The sequence below is a fragment of the Saimiri boliviensis genome, chromosome 13 (assembly GCF_048565385.1).
Source record: "Saimiri boliviensis isolate mSaiBol1 chromosome 13, mSaiBol1.pri, whole genome shotgun sequence".
Classification (NCBI taxonomy): Eukaryota; Metazoa; Chordata; class Mammalia; order Primates; family Cebidae; genus Saimiri; species Saimiri boliviensis.
Window position 1 is genome coordinate 41,458,556 of NC_133461.1, and position 13,439 is coordinate 41,471,994.

Consider the following 13,439-nt stretch of genomic DNA (forward strand, 5'->3'; position numbering starts at 1 on the left):
AGAAAATTTTTGCACACTATGCATGTGACAAAGGTCTGACGTCCAGCATCTTTAAGGAACTTAAATTTACAAGAGAAAAATAAACAACCACATTAAAAGTAGGCAAGGGACATAGACACTTTTTAAAAGAAGACATATATGTGACTAACAACAATATAACAAAAAGCTCAACATCACTGATCATTAAGGAAATGCAAATTAAAACCATAATGAGATACCATCCTACACCAGTCAAAATGGTTAATTATTAAAAACTCAAAAAATAACAGATGCAGTGAGATTGTGGAGAAAAAGGAACACTTACACACTGTTGGAAGGAGTGTAAATTAGTTCAACCATTTGTGGAAAGCAATATGGTGATTCTTTAAAGAGCTAAAAACAGAACTTCCATTCAAACCAGCAATCCCACTACTGGGTATATACATAGAGGAATATAAATCATTCTACCAGAAAGACATATGCACATGCACATGAATGTTCATTGTAACACTAATCACAATAGCAAAGACATGAAATCAACCTCAATGCCCATTAGTAACAGACTGGATTTTAAAAATGTGGTACATATACACATGAAACACTATGCATCCATAAGAAATAACAAGATCAAGTCTTTTGTGGGAACATGGATGGAGCTAGAGGCCATTATCCTTATCAAACCAACACGGGAACAGAGAACCAAATGCTGCATGTTCTCGCTTATAAACAGGAGCTAAAGGATGAGAACTTATGAACACAAAGGAGGAAACAACAGACACTGGGGTCTACATGAGGATGGAGGGTGGGAGGAGGAAGAGGAGCAGAAAAGGTAACTATTGGCTAGCATGCTTAATACATGGGTGATGAATTAATTTGTACAACAAACCCCCATAACACAAGTGCACCTATGCAACAAACCTACACATGTACCCCTGAACCTAAAATAAAAGTTAAAATAAATGCAGGTTTGAACATCCAAAACAAAATTTTCTTAGCCAAGAAACAGTTTCAAAAACTAGGTTTTACCTAAAGAGACTATAAAGCCCTGAACTAGGGTTCCTCTTTCTGTGCCTCAGTTTCCCAATGCATTAAGTAAAAAAAAGAAAATCACAGCTAGGATCCTGAGGACTGTTGGTGGGAGGGGGATGTAAACATAAGGCACAACCCTTGGGCTCCCAGTCCTCCATCTCAGTTTCAACACAATAATTCTGCTTTAATCAGTACCACATACAGGGCTTCGGCTAAAGACTTCATTTGAATCCAGGGTTCTACAGTTTAGATACTTTGGATTGGCCACTTCCCTTTAGCCCCCTTTACTACCCACACCAAAACCACGGTGAACTTCTGGTTCCTCCTGGTCATCCCCAGTGAGATGTGGACACGTGAAGCAGGAGCAGCCATCATCCAGGTGACCAGCTTACCAAGGAGAATGGGACAATAAGAGCAGATACTTTATAGCTTAAGAAATAGAACTATCACCAAACTGAGTTTTTATCTGTCTAGGATAAAATGGTTAATGTAACCAGGCTCAATAGCTTTATAAGGTGTTCATAACATTACTCCAGTTTCATGACATTCCAAATAATAATTGGTTCTCTCTCTCCCCCTCCCTCTCTCTCTCCCTCTCTCCCTCTCTTCCTCTCTCCCTCCCTCCCTCTCTCTCTTCCTCTCTCCCTCCCTCCCTCTCTCTCTCTCTCTCTGTGTGTGTGTGTGTGTGTGTGTGTGTGTGTGTGTGTGTGTGTGTTTTAAATTGGGAATTGCTTGTATCATACAAAGCATGGAGGGCTAAACAAGCTCACATTCCCTGCTTCTTTGATTTCAGTAAGAAATCTGACAAAATCTCCTAAAAGTTCCCTTGAGGAAGGCAGTACAGCCAGAAAGTTAGATAGAGTACAGTCAGGGAGATTTATAGTTGAACAATTACATTCCGAAAGAACTGATTAACGGACAGTTGTCAACCTGGAGGGAAGATTCTGCTCCTTATTTTTGTCCTGTCCAACATTTAAAAACTACTGCCATTTTCTTAGTGGTCTGGATGAAGACCCAGGGAGTATGATTATTAAAGCAGAACTGACACAAGCTGGGAGAGGGCATATGTGCAGATAAAAGTATCAGGTTTTTAAAAGTTTTTTATAGGCTTAAGGAAGTGAGGAAAGAAGGATGTGAGGAAAGAAGGGAAAGGCAGGAAAGGAGGGATGAAGAAAGAATGGGTGAGGGTCCTTCAACTGTGTTCTATGACAAAGCAAAGAAGAGAATGTTAGCACATAGTAGGAAATGTCCTGGCTTGGGAAGTTAGAAGACCCAGATTCTAGTCTTCCGGCTGCCACTGCTTTCTGGTGGCACAGCCCTGGACAGCTATGGGTCCCAGACCCCATTCTCCTTGTGGGAAAAACAAGGTCACTGGGGTCTACATGAAGGTGGAGGGTGGGAGGAGGGAGAGGAACAGGAAAGATAACTCTTGGATAGTGGGTTTAATACCTGGGTGAATTAATCTGCACAACAAACCCCCATAATACGAATTTACCTACGTAACAGACCTGGAGGGAAGATTGGATATACTTACATAAAATATAAGTATTTAGGCTAATTTGCATGACTAAAATGATCCCTCTGGTTACCAGCTATAAGGTAACCAGTGTCTCCAGGGTCCTCTTGGATTCTGTGACTCTGGGGAGAGCTGGTTCAGAGGACAGTAGTGTGATAGAGCCTGGATCTCACTCAGGTAGGCTGTGACACAGAGCAGCTGTTGGAGGATCCATTTCTGGAAGGTCCTCCAAAGACCAGCTGCAGATCAGGTAAAGGAGGAACTTTCCTAACAGAGAGCTGCCTTGCAAGGGAGTGTCCTCTCTATAGGTGAAATCCTTCCAGCAGATCTAGAGATGCAGGGTTCAGTTTGTTAGGAATCTTACATATCTACCTATAAGGTGGATATATTATATCTACCTATAAGGTGCAATTCCTTATAGGTAGGATTTTTGATGAAATTATTTCTGAGATTCCTTCCAGCTGTGAGGTTTGATGGCATTATATTATTGTGTAAGAACAATTAAGTATCCATGAAACTGTTAAACATTTGTATCATCACTGTAATTGCTATGTACCAACAATGTACAAAAAAACTCTGTAAATTTGACCTTCGGCTGTTAATTTTGCAGTATAATATGCCATTGTATCGATGTTTTTATAAGTTCTCAATCCACTTACCTGTTGATTATCCTTCTATGGACAATCTTTAAAATTATAATTCGCTCTGCACAGTCTTTCAGGAACTCTGACATCCGTTGTTTCAAAACTGGCTTCATTTCGTGTTTTGCAATTGCCTTGAGGTGATCCCATGAAGCCTTGCATCTTCTCTCCATCTGACATAAATTATCCTGAAGTTGATCAAAGTCAACCTGAAAATCAGAGCGAGAGCACTGCAAACACATTGAAACTGCCGGACACCAACCTGAGTTGGGAGACCAAACTGCCTCCGGGAAGAAACAAACATCAAAACCAAATTCACATCTTGAAATACAAACATATTTACAGCCTAAACATTATTCACATGTGAATCTGTCATTATCCTCACATCACCTTATTTAGTGATAAAAGTGTTCTCTAAATGAACCCAATACATGTGTCACCTTTTTTGGCCATATTTGGAAATAAATCTCTGGGAACTGTAAATTAAAACATGATATCAAGGAACCCTAGTACAAGATGAACTGAGTATATGTCTCATAAATTTTTTCGGAGCACTCTTATTCTTTAGAGATGAAATTTCTCTTGAAGTTGAGAAATGCACCCTAGTCCTAGGAGGATGGCTCTGCAATGCTGGGGACCAACTAATGGGCAGCCAGCTTCTCTGCGTGATGATCTCCTTTATAATGTGAGTGACAAGTTGTTTTACTCACCTGCCCACCCGTCTCTAAGCCAGGCATTGAACATAAAACACAAATGCTGAATGAGACAACTCCCTGTTCTCAAGGAAGCTGACTATACACACAGGTGATCCCCAGACTCTGAAGGACGCACACACCCGCCAGGCCCGTGTGTGTGCTTGTATGTGGATGTGAGGGTTGCCACAGATGCATATCACACATGCGAGGGACAGATGTGACAGAGCACTGGCTGTGTATTCAGGGACCTGCAGACAGGCAGGATTGCCAAAGCAGCCTGAGAGGAGGTTTTCAAAGGTGACGATTTTACGGAATTTCCAAACTAAAAATTAGATAAACCAGAGAGTTGTTTAGTCATGAAAAAAAGATATCAAAGGGCCACATTTAACAGAGGGATGGAGAAAGAAACTGAGAAGGACAGTAGAGGAGGGAAACCATCATTCTCAGCAAACTGACACAAGAGCAGAAAATCAAACACCGTATATTCTCACTCATAGATGGGTGCTGAACAATGAGAACACATGGACACAGGGAGGGGAGCACTACACACTGGGGTCCGTTGGGGGGAAATGGGGGAGGGGCGGGGGGGTGGGGAGGTGGGAAGAGATAGCATGGGGAGAAATGACAGATACAGGTGAGGGGACGGAAGGCAGCAAACCACACTGCCAAGTGTGTACCTATGCAACAATCTTGCATGTTCATCACATGTACCCCAAAACCTAAAATGCAATAAAAAAAAAAAAAGAAACAGATAAATAAGTGGGTAAGCTGAAGGGAGGGGACTGAGGTGGATGGAAAGTAGTTAAGGTGAGAAAGGCTAGGTCCAGCAAACAAAAGCCAGAGCAGCAGGAGGTGCTCGGGGTGAGCGGGAGGTGCGGTGCCTGGAGGGTGTTGCTTGTTGTGGGGGTGAGGGGGAGGTGCGCGGAGGGTGTTGCAGGGGTGAGCGGGAGGTGTGTGGAGGGTGGGGGGGGTTGGGAGGGTGAGTGGGAGGTGCGTGAAGGGTATTGCGGGAGTGAGCGGGAGTTGCGCTGAGGGTGCAGGGTGGGGTGAGTGGGAGGGGCGTGGTGGGTGCAGAATGGGGTAAGCAGGAGGTACCTGGAGGGTGTTGGGCAGGTGAGCGGGTAGGTGCGAGGAGGGTGCAGCGGGGAGGGGCTAAGAGGGATGAGCGCGGAGTTGAGTAGGGGTGCGGAGGTAAGCCTTGATGCTTAGGGGCCACTGACAGAGGCAACGAGCTGGGCCTGCTGAACGCCCACAGGGGACTTGCTGGAGTGAACTCAGACCTCCAGGCCCACACTTAGAAGGACAATGGAGGGGAACAAGTCCACAAAGGTGGATTCTGTGAGAGAATCTGTGGCACCAACAGCATGAAGACACGCAGTGTAACGTCTGGAACGAGGCAGATGAGGAATGCAAGATGCCATAGGTACTGGCCTTCCTGATGCTAATGCATCAAAAAGAGAAAGTTAGTTTAGGCAGAGCTCTGGGATTCAGGTACACAGGAGTTCATGGCACTTGGAGGAAAAGGATTTGTCTGAAATCAAAGGAATCCAGAGTCCAGACAGGAAAGGCTTGGCTTTCTCATGATACAATGAGGCTTAGGAAACAATTCTGATAGGCTAGTTCAGGGTCCCCTGCTCCGTGCACCTGGCAGAGGCCAGCCTGTGGCTCTGGAAGTAGATGGAGGAGCCACAGGCTCTCGGCCACCAGGTACCCACAAGCCAGGGCTGTGGCAGAAGGCAGACAGGAAGGGCCCCTTGAAGCAGGCCTCGGCAGCCACCCCACATCCTTCCCCACCTCTGCCCACCACTTTCTCTCTTCCTCTCATGCTGGATTCCAACACACCCCAGCACTTCTAGCTCTCATGCTCCAGCCACAGGTATTTCTAGAAGGTTCCTCCACACTGGCTTGGCTCCTGTGCTCTATTTAAGGGTCTCTTCCACCCCTGCCTCCTCCCCTAGCCCATTTCCTGTAATCCCAAGACCTTCACATCTTCCAGTTCTGGTGTGTCTGGGATCCCTCCAGGAGTTGGTCAGCCTCAGTGACCCCCTGCACTAGAGGCAGCTGGGTGTCCACATACTGCAACTGTCTCTTTTCTAATGAAGCATACACTCATGAAGATATTAACTCTGCACTTGCTTTAAGAGCTTGCATCTGAGGGCCAAGGCCATATACTGTTTATAGGCCTATAAAAATGTTCCCTCTGGGCAAGATCATAGGGACAGCTGATCTGTGGGGAGCAGGGGCTGGGAGGACCCTGTTTTCTGGCTCCACACCTCACTGCAAGGTCATTAGGAAGAGCCAAATTGCATATTTTTAACATGGTTGCCCACCTAAGACAAAGTGTGCTGTTTTAGTGTTCTGGAGAATCCAGCCTGGTGAGTAACACTGCTCAACAGTGGACGCAGGGTTTAGGAATGGGATGGCAGGCTTGCCTTGCATACCTCAGTAGGAAAGAATCTGACCGAGAACCAGAGATAGGAAAAAGTTCATTAGAAATGCCATGAAACAAATCATATTTACAAACTCCAGAGCAGGGAATGCAGGCAGCACTTGGGCATTTTCCTTAATAGGGCACGTGATCCTCGAGGATGACTGATAAAGACCCCATGGCTGCAGCAAGACCAGGCCCACTCCTCGCGTCTGTAAACCTACCTTGGCTGACCTGGTGATAGCCCCGATCTCCGAGTACAGATCGGAGCTGTCTGGGAAGTTTTCCACCACCATGGTGCACACATGGTGGAGAAGCGACTGCTTGTGCACTGTGTCTTTGACTTCTGGAACCTTCTCGAGGTAGCTTAACTCAAATGCTTTGGCCTGTTGCACAAATATCAATAAAAGACAAGTATCACACGGGCTCTTAGAGAATAGCACAGATGGTTATAATTGATTCCTGGCAGCAGTAGCCCAACGTTCAGCTTCTCTGTGGCTGAAGCTCCTCAGGCCACACACTCTATGATCCATGGCTGATCACACATGGGCCAGCCACAGTGAGAATGAGGGAGCCTCTAGCCCTTTCCCACCACAGTCATGAGCCACTTCCCTGGGCTCACCCCTAAATCAAGGTGCTGTGGGACTGGGCTCTGGCATCTGCATATTGACTTCTTCCTCCCTTTGCCTGTTGTTGTCTACTTCCTGGCTAAAGCTGGGCCAATTTGAAAAAGTTGCTTTTCTTAATAGCTAATGCATGCCAGGCTTAATACCTAGGTGATGGGTTGACAGATGCAGCGAACTACTAGGGCACACATTTACCTACATAACAAACCTGCACATGCTGTACATATACCCCGGAACTTAAAAAAGGTTTTTTCAAAAAGCTGTTTTTCTTTAAGCATCAAAATGCATATAAGCATGAACATTTGAGTGATAAGCTCAGAAAAAAATGGGGTAGAAGAAAGTTTTCCAATGTCAAATTTGAGAGTAGTTACACTTCGTAAAGAATAGTGTGTGTGGTTTTTTTCCATTTTCTTCTTTGTAACAAGACACAGGTTGAAATAAAAAGGCCCTGATATCTTAAGAACAGAATTCCTTCTAGATTTTCAGCAAGAAGACACAAAAGTCAGTTGTTCTGTGCTTTGGGAGACCTGAGGTACAACATTCATCAGCGATTGATGGGCAGGGATTTCGTGACAAGGGGTCCCTCAGGATGAGGGATGGGGAAGACTTACATTAGTTCCATTTAGAAAGTTCCCAATGGCTAAGAGAGTAGACAGGATAAAGCCCAAGGTTTTATTGTTCTCCAACTGGTCTATTCCTTCCTTCAGGTCTAGGAGTGGTTCTGCAACTTCCTTTCAGTTAAAAAAAAATTAGATGATAAAGAATGTACACTTTGGCTTCACGATTTTCTTTTGACTTTTTGTATACGGGAATAACAAGCAGTATTCTCCGAGCATGAGGTGATCCCCCGTGGTGAGCACTGCTCCTAGGTATGGAAACAAGTGGCAGGGAAAGCCTCTACTCCCCAGACTCTGCAGTAGAGACCAAAAGGAGCTTGTGCTGGGGTGACAAAGGCTCTGGACTCCCCGTTCCTGCCCACTGTGCAAGCTCAAGCAGGACCCTCAGGGAACGCCCTCCTCTGACTCTCCTTCCTGGCTGTGGCTGACTTCTGGGACACTCTTCCTCCCCGTCTTCCTTCGGCTTCTAGACCATAGTCTTTCTCTTTGCTTTTTCTCCTTCCAGGCAGATTGACAAAGAAAGTTGTGGCCTCCGTGTCCCTGAAGTGCCCCAGGCCTCCTCCTCCCCTCAATGCACTCCATGGCTAGCCACCTCTCAGCCTGGGCCTATCCTCACTACTCCACTGCCTTCATAATCCCCATCCCTCAGACCTCCAGCCTGCCCTGTAACCTCATAGCCTCCACCTCCCCTACCCTCTCTGCTGTTATTCTGGGGCCTCCATCCCTTTGTCTTGACTGAAGCTCTCCCCTAGCCTATATCCCAAAGCCAGGAGGTTCAGCTTCAATTTCCCCAGGCCAGATCCTGCCAGGCTGACCCAGTGTTCTGTGTTCTCCATGATGTTACCTCCCTTGGCTAGAGAAAGTCACCTGAGCATGCTCGGTGGTCTTGTGACCCAGTCGTAACAGTCATCTCAGCAGTCCTAGGTGTCTTGATCTCTGCTTGACTTCCTGATGAATACTGTGGTTCCCCCCTAAAGCCCCCCCCACACCCACCACCACATATCTGGCCCTCACTATAGGACCTTGCTCTTTCCTTTGCCAAAAGATGGAGACCACGAAGACTCTCCACTTGACTTAATTATTTTTCTTTTTTAGAGATGAGGGTCTCACTCTGTTGCCTAGGCTGGAGTACAGTAAGGTAATCATAGCCCACTGCAGCCTTGAACTCCTGGCCCCAAGTGATCCTCCCACCTCAGCCTCCCAAGTAGCTAGGACTACAAGTATATACCACCACACCCAGCTAAGTTTTAAAAATTTTTGTAGAGATAGGGTCTCACTATGACGCCCAGGTTGGTCTTGAACTCCTGGCTTCAAGCCATCTCCTGCCTCAACCTCCCAAAGTGCTGGGATTATGGGTGTGAGCCACTGCACCCAGCCTACCTGGGCTTTAGAATCTGTCTTCTCTGGGTACTTCCTCTCAACTAAGATCCCACACAGTGCACTTTTCATCTCTCCCTTTTCTTCTCCACTGGCTCTTTCTGTACAGTCTGTAACAAACTCCCCCTGCCCCATTCCAGAGAGGATGCCAATGTCCTCTGCATTCTCAGGAGGAGTCTCCTAAAGCTTTCTCCATTAAGGCCCCGTTTCTTCTATTCTCCTTCCAAACGTTTGCAATAGGCATCACCTTCAACTTTCTACCAGGGATATTGTTTCCAAGGGACCCAAAGACCTGCTGATTGCCATAGTCACTGGCGGTTTAGGTGATTATTATCAGGAGGAAGGATTACAGGAAATTTTCTATATTGTGCTTTTCTGTATTTTCCACATTTTCTACAAGGATAATGTATGATCTGAAAAAATGTAATTGTTTTGTTTTTTGATCAGTCATCTGGTGCCCACAATCTAGTGTCTGAGGCTGGTGCCAAGCAGACACTTTAGAATCAGCCCTCATTGGCCAGCTGCTGATCACTTGGTGTACACACAACTTCCTCATTGTCAACTGACCCTCTGCACCCTCTGCCAAGAATGATATTTCACTGTCTTAACATTGATCAGTGAAAAATTGCCTTTCTCTACACTGTGGATGTGGGATTGGTTGCCTCTCTTACTGAGAGCTTACCTTTTCTGTGGTTTCATAATCCATTTTGAATGCCCAGAGGTGAAGCCTCGCGGAGAGCTCGCTGATGGAGGAGAGGGTAAGGAGAAACTGCTCTGCATTGCCCAAGGGCATTTCAGGGTTGGCCAGCTGAGCTTCCTGGATTTTCTGCTTCTCTTCGTCAGTGGGAATCATCGTTAGAATTTTCTGGAAATAGGAGGTGATATAGTATATTTTCTCTTAGTGATAGGCTCTCCCCTGCCCCTTCAATGTTATAAAATTTACATTATAATTTTCCAACCAGGTAATAGAGATATGTGCAGGTGTTATATTGTCATAAACCAAATGTACCTGAAGCAACTTGACCCGTTTTCAAGGTCTTGCACACAAAGGACATTCTAGGCAAGGAAGGGAGATGCGAGTTGACAGAAAGATGAAAGACAAGATACAAGATTAGAGAACAGCTCCCTATTCCCTAGGAAGTAGAGTAAGACATGTCAAAAGCTTTGCTTTGTAGTACTTCTCCTGGATTAAATTAAAAGCTTACAAAAAATGAATCATTTTCAAAGAAGTCAGACTGACTTTTGTTCATATGACATATAACTATTTTAACTATATTTCAAAACTTGCATAGAAATGATAATACCTTAAGTAATAGTAAACTTAAGTCTGATCGCAGAAAAAATGATGGTATCTACAAATACAAACTAATGAAAAAAGTGTATCTTTTTTTTTTTTTTTTTTTTTTTGAGATGGAGTTTCGCTCTTGTTACCCAGGCTGGAGTGCAATGGCACGATCTCGGCTCACCGCAACCTCCGCCTCCTGGGTTCAGGCAATTCTCCTGCCTCAGCCTCCTGTGTAGCTGGGATTACAGGCATGCGCCACCACGCCCAGCTAGTTTTTTGTATTTTTAGTAGAGACAGGGTTTCACCATGTTGACCAGGATGGTCTTGATCTCTCGACCTCGTGATCCACCTGCCTTGGCCTCCCAAAGTGCTGGGATTACAGGCTTGAGCCACCGCGCCTGGCAAAAAAGTACGTCTTTTTACTTTTATTTGTTTCTGGTAAAAATCAATTGTGGAAGGCAGAGAAGGCAAAAAGGCACCAGAATGCTTATGATTCTCATACACTCAAGTTCCTTTGTGATTACATTTTTTTTTTAAAGTAAAATTTCTCATGTCTACTTTTACCATTCCTATTTAATATCACATGGAAATCTTAGCCAGGCACATAAAAGGCATACAGACTGGAAAGGAAAAAACTGCTCATACACATAGATGTCCTAATTGTCTACATAAAAAACTACAAGGAATCTACAAAAAAGTTCTAAAACAAAAAAGTGAGTTTAACAGGTTGTATGATATAGGGTCAATACACAAAAATCCATCTTATTAGTTCATTATCTATAAATTTATAATGAACTAATTTTTTAAAGAAACGCTATTTACAGTAAAACACATAGGTATAACTCTAAAAAATCCTGTTAAGTATCTTTATGCTGGAAACTAGAAAATGCTGATGAAAGCAATAAAATAGATACAAATAATAAATAAACAGAATGACATACTATGTTTATGGATTAAAAGACTCAACACAGACAAGATGTTAATTCTTCCAGAACTGGTCTACAGATTTAATTCAATTACAATCAAAATACCAGCGTGACTTTTGTGGATATATGATGCAGGACAGGTGAGTAGTCTGGGAAGGTTTTTGGCTTTAATCAGGAAAGAATTCAAGGGCAAACTGGTGGTGATAGACTGAAATTTTTTATTGAACAGTACTTCTCCTTCTGGAGCAGGGCTGACTCATAGGAAGTGTGCCCAGAATCAGCAAAGTATGGGCTTTCAACAACTGTATTTATACTCACATAAATCTGTTTTCAATTATATGCAAATTAAAGGTCAGGTCAACACAAATTGAGGGGTGGGTTGTTAAGAACTCTTTAGGAAAGGAGCAGTAAGTTTTGGGTCTTGTCATGGAAAGAGGTGGTAACTTCTGGGTTGTTGCGATGGCATTTATAAATTCTCAGGGTTCTAGTGGGAGTATGTTATACCAGTGAGCAATGAGAGCAGCTAAGGATTGCTTTTGTCGCTATCTGTGGTTTTTGTCAGGTTTTTTTTTTTTCTTTATCCCATCTGAACCAGATCCTGTTTTGGTCATCAGGGTTGGACCAGAAAACAAGTCCTGCTGATTCTAAAAGTTACATGGTAAAGCAGAAGAACTAGAACAACCACATTTGAAAAAGAGTAACCTTGGAGAAATCATATAACTTGACTTTAATAAATAAAAAGCTACAGTAATTAAGACAATATGTCATTGCTAAAAGAATAGACACCTAGATCTATGGGACAGAGCCAACAGTTCTGAACAAGACACACAAATATGGCCCACTGATTCTGAAAAAGGTGCAAGGCAATTCAATAGACAGAGGATATTATTTTCAACAAATGGTGTTAGAACAACTAGGCTCTATATGCAAAAAAAGTAACCACAAGTTAAACTTTACACCATATACATAAACAAACTCAAAATGGATCACAGATCTAAAAATAAAATGGAATACTATGAAACTTTTAGAAGAAAACATAAGGGAAATCCTTCATAACCAATGTTAGGCAAAAAATCCTTATACATGATACTAAAAAAGAATAGGTTAATAAACTGAACTTTATCCAAATTAAAAACTTTTGCTTTGTGATAGACACTGTTAGAGAATAGAGGGCAAGCTATAGTTCCTCAAAAGATTAAACGTAGAATTATCATATGACCTAGCAATTCCATTCCTGGGTATTTACCCTAGAAAAATGGAAACTTACATTCACACAAACACTTGTACATGAATATTAGTAGCTTTATTCTTAATGGCCAAAAACTGGACCAAGCTAAACATTCTTGAGCAGTGAATATATAAATGTAGTAGATTCCCTACAATGCAATAGCACTCAGCAACGAAATGAACAAACTATAGATGTGTACAATGACTTGAATGAATCTCAAAGGCATCATGCTGAGTGAAAGAAGCCAGTCTCAAAAGGTTACATGCTATTTACAGGGCATTCTTGAAAAGACAAACCCATAATGATGGGGAATAAATAAGTGGTTACCATGTGCCAGAGATGGGTTGAGGGTACAACTACAAAAGGGCAATACAAGAGTTTTGTTGGAAAATGGGACTATTTTAAATCCTGATTGCAGTGGTCATTGCCTGAATTTACATGCTTTAAAACTCACAGAACCACATATCAGAAAAGTCAACTGTACTCTTTATTAGTTCAAAAACTTTAAAAAAAAATGAGAAACAGGACTCTTGACACCACAGTCCCTGCATATGCAGCTGTTGACACAAGTATGCATCAGGATGTATTTGGTTGGGATAGATGTAGTCCTGGGCTTGATGAGGCTGTTAACAGACAGGGCTGCCTTAGTAGTTTATCAGAAGTCAGTGAGGCAAAACTGCATTGCAGATGTGAATTCAGGCTGTAGCCAGTGTAAAGTTGTCGAAGGTAAGCCTGAGACAATTCCCTCTCCAACTGTCCCTTCACCCAGGCTCCAATCACCTGAGGCTTCAGGTAGAATTTGAGCATCTGGAGAGATATGTGGTGGCAGTGCTCCTTGCTTGGCTACAACCTGGCACATGTCCCACCTGCTCACACAAATGGCATTAAGAGATAGGCAAGACACTTTCAGCAGATGTTGCCTCTTTAAAAATATGCGTGATTTAAACTCGACTAGGTTTTAAAATAAATGCTTCATTAAAATTTGTATTTTGATTTCTTTAGCACTGCCATTGTTTTTGGTATGACCAAAATTTCAAAATGAAAAACCATTAACACTTTATACAACCTTCAGAAGACTTCTTCCTGTGATAA

General features: G+C 43.3%; 1 protein-coding gene across 9 annotated transcripts in view; it reads right to left on the reverse strand.

Moving 5' to 3' along the window:
- The window catches only part of FHOD3 (formin homology 2 domain containing 3), a 493,523-nt gene that overhangs the window by 24,532 nt on the left and 455,552 nt on the right, over positions 1-13,439 (reverse strand). For all 9 annotated transcript variants that reach the window (XM_074383563.1, XM_074383562.1, XM_039463510.2 and 6 more), the window contains 4 exons: positions 9,591-9,773; positions 7,526-7,645; positions 6,513-6,674; positions 3,184-3,374 (listed from right to left, as the gene is read on the reverse strand). In XM_074383563.1, the coding sequence (XP_074239664.1) occupies positions 3,184-3,374; positions 6,513-6,674; positions 7,526-7,645; positions 9,591-9,773 (656 nt within the window). The remainder of the gene's footprint in view (positions 1-3,183; positions 3,375-6,512; positions 6,675-7,525; positions 7,646-9,590; positions 9,774-13,439) is intronic.